The sequence below is a fragment of the Nicotiana sylvestris genome, chromosome 10 (genome assembly GCF_000393655.2).
Source record: "Nicotiana sylvestris chromosome 10, ASM39365v2, whole genome shotgun sequence".
NCBI lineage: Eukaryota > Viridiplantae > Streptophyta > Magnoliopsida > Solanales > Solanaceae > Nicotiana > Nicotiana sylvestris.
In genome coordinates this window covers 58,663,356-58,665,282 of record NC_091066.1, presented here as the reverse complement: position 1 = coordinate 58,665,282, position 1,927 = coordinate 58,663,356, and the positions used below count along the sequence as shown (strand labels likewise).

General features: G+C 40.1%; 1 protein-coding gene across 1 annotated transcript; it reads right to left on the bottom strand.

Annotated features, from left to right (window-relative positions):
• Positions 1 to 535: 535 nt before the first annotated feature.
• LOC138879390 (uncharacterized) lies at positions 536 to 1,568 on the bottom strand. The gene is made up of 2 exons (XM_070159002.1): positions 1,535 to 1,568; positions 536 to 1,161 (listed from the first exon to the last, which is right to left on the bottom strand). Exons 1-2 carry the CDS (start codon positions 1,566 to 1,568, stop codon positions 536 to 538), a joined length of 660 nt encoding a protein of 219 aa, XP_070015103.1.
• Positions 1,569 to 1,927: the final 359 nt, after the last annotated feature.

Sequence of the window (1,927 nt, the reverse complement as noted above, 5' to 3'; positions counted from 1 at the left end):
TACGGACAAAATCTGCCACTACTCTTTTGGTGACGACTTTGTATGTAAAAGCTTTGAACCATTTGGTGAAGTAATCAATAGCTACTAAGATGAGATGGTGCCCATTTGATGCATCAGGCTCTATAGCTCTGATTACGTCCATGGCCCAAGCAGCAAACGACCAAGGTGAGCCCGTTATATTCTACTCATTAGAAAGAACACAAATGAAATCCTCGTGGATCTGGCACTGGTGACACTTCCGCACACAACGGATGTTATCGCTTTCCATGGTCATCCAAAAGTATCTAGCTCTTAAAATTTTCTTGGATAAAGTGAAGCCATTCATGTGAGGTCCGCATGTACCTGTATGTATTTCTTCTAGCAACCTGGTTGCTTCAGCACCATCTACATAGCTTAACAGATCCAAGTATGGGTTCCTCCTATATAGGACTTCCCCATTAAGGAATAAGTGATTTGTTAGCCTTCTGAGTGCTCGTTTCTAACCATTGGTGGAATTCTCTAGGTAATCTATTGTTTCAAGAAACCTATTGATGTCTTAGTACCACGAATTACCGCCTGGCTCCTCATCTAAATGGAAACAGAATGCATGCTGATCCCAAACCTCTATCTCAATAAGATCGATGTAGTTCTTATTTGGATGTTGGATCAAGGACGACAATGTTGCGACAGCGTCGGCAAACTCGTTTTGGATCCTGGGAATATGTTTGAACTTGATCTTTGTGAACTTCTTGCACAACTCCTTTAAGCAATGTAGATATGGAAGGATCTTGACGTTCTTGGTAGTCCATTCTCCTTGATCTTGATGTATCAACATATCAGAATCTCCTGTGAGCAGAAACTCTTTGATGTTCATGTCGACTGACATCCTAATACCAAGGATGCATGCTTCAAAATCGGCCATATTATTGGTGCAGGGGAACATTATCTTTGCTGATGCCGGATAATGTTGTCTTGATTCTGAAATTAAAACTGCTCCAATTCCCACTCTTTTGAAATTTGCTTTTTCGTCGAAGAATATTCTCCATCCTGAGTATGACTTAGCAATATCTCCTCTAGTGAACAACACTTCTTCGTCTGACAAGTATGTAGTGAGCGGCTTATAATTCTTGTCCACTAGATTTACTGTGAGGTGGTCCTCTAAAGCTTTCCTTTGATGGCCTTCTGCATCATGTACATAATGTTAAATTCCCTATGAAGAACTTGCCATTTTGCGCGTTTTCCTGTAGGCATTGACTTTAGAAAGATGTATTTGAGCGGGTCGAGATGGGATATTAGTGTATGGCGATATGTAGTGCATCAACTTCTACGCTATCCAAGTCAAAGCACAGTAGGTGTGCTCTATTAGAGTGTATTTGGCTTCATAGGGTGTAAACTTCTTACTTAATTAGTAGATAACTTGCTTTTTCCTCCCGGTCTCATGGTGTTGTCCCAACACACATCCGAATACATTATCAAAAACTGATAAATATAATATTAGTGGCTTTTGGAGCTCGTGATTAGCTAATACTAGTGGGTCAGACAAATACTCCTTGACCTTGTTGAAAGCTTTCTGACATTTTTTTGTCCATTTCGTAGCGGCATCCTTTTTCAGCATCTTAAAAAGGGGCTTGCAAATGACTGTAGACTGGTCTATGAATATGCTGATGTAGGTTAATCTACCAAGGAAACTCATCACATCCTTGTTACTCTTAGGTGGCGAATGGCTTTGATCTTTGAAGGATCCGATTCTATCCCTTTCCTACTTACGACAAAACCCAACAGTTTCCTAGTAGGCACTCCAAATGTACATTTTGTGGGATTCAACTTAGGACTGTACCTCCACAAACATTCAAAAAACTTCTTTAGGTCATCCAAATGTTCTGCACTCTTTCGAGATTTGATGATAACATCATCCACATATGTCTCAATTTCTTTATAGGTCATGTTA

Bases quoted from the DNA above. Each gene is read 5' to 3' on its own strand.
- LOC138879390 (XM_070159002.1), bottom strand. From the start codon at position 1,568: ATGGACAAAAAAATGTCAGAAAGCTTTCAACAAG. The intron at 1,162-1,534 runs GTCAAGGAGTAT...TACATGATGCAG, and splicing joins GTCAGAAAGCTTTCAACAAG to AAGGCCATCAAAGGAAAGCT.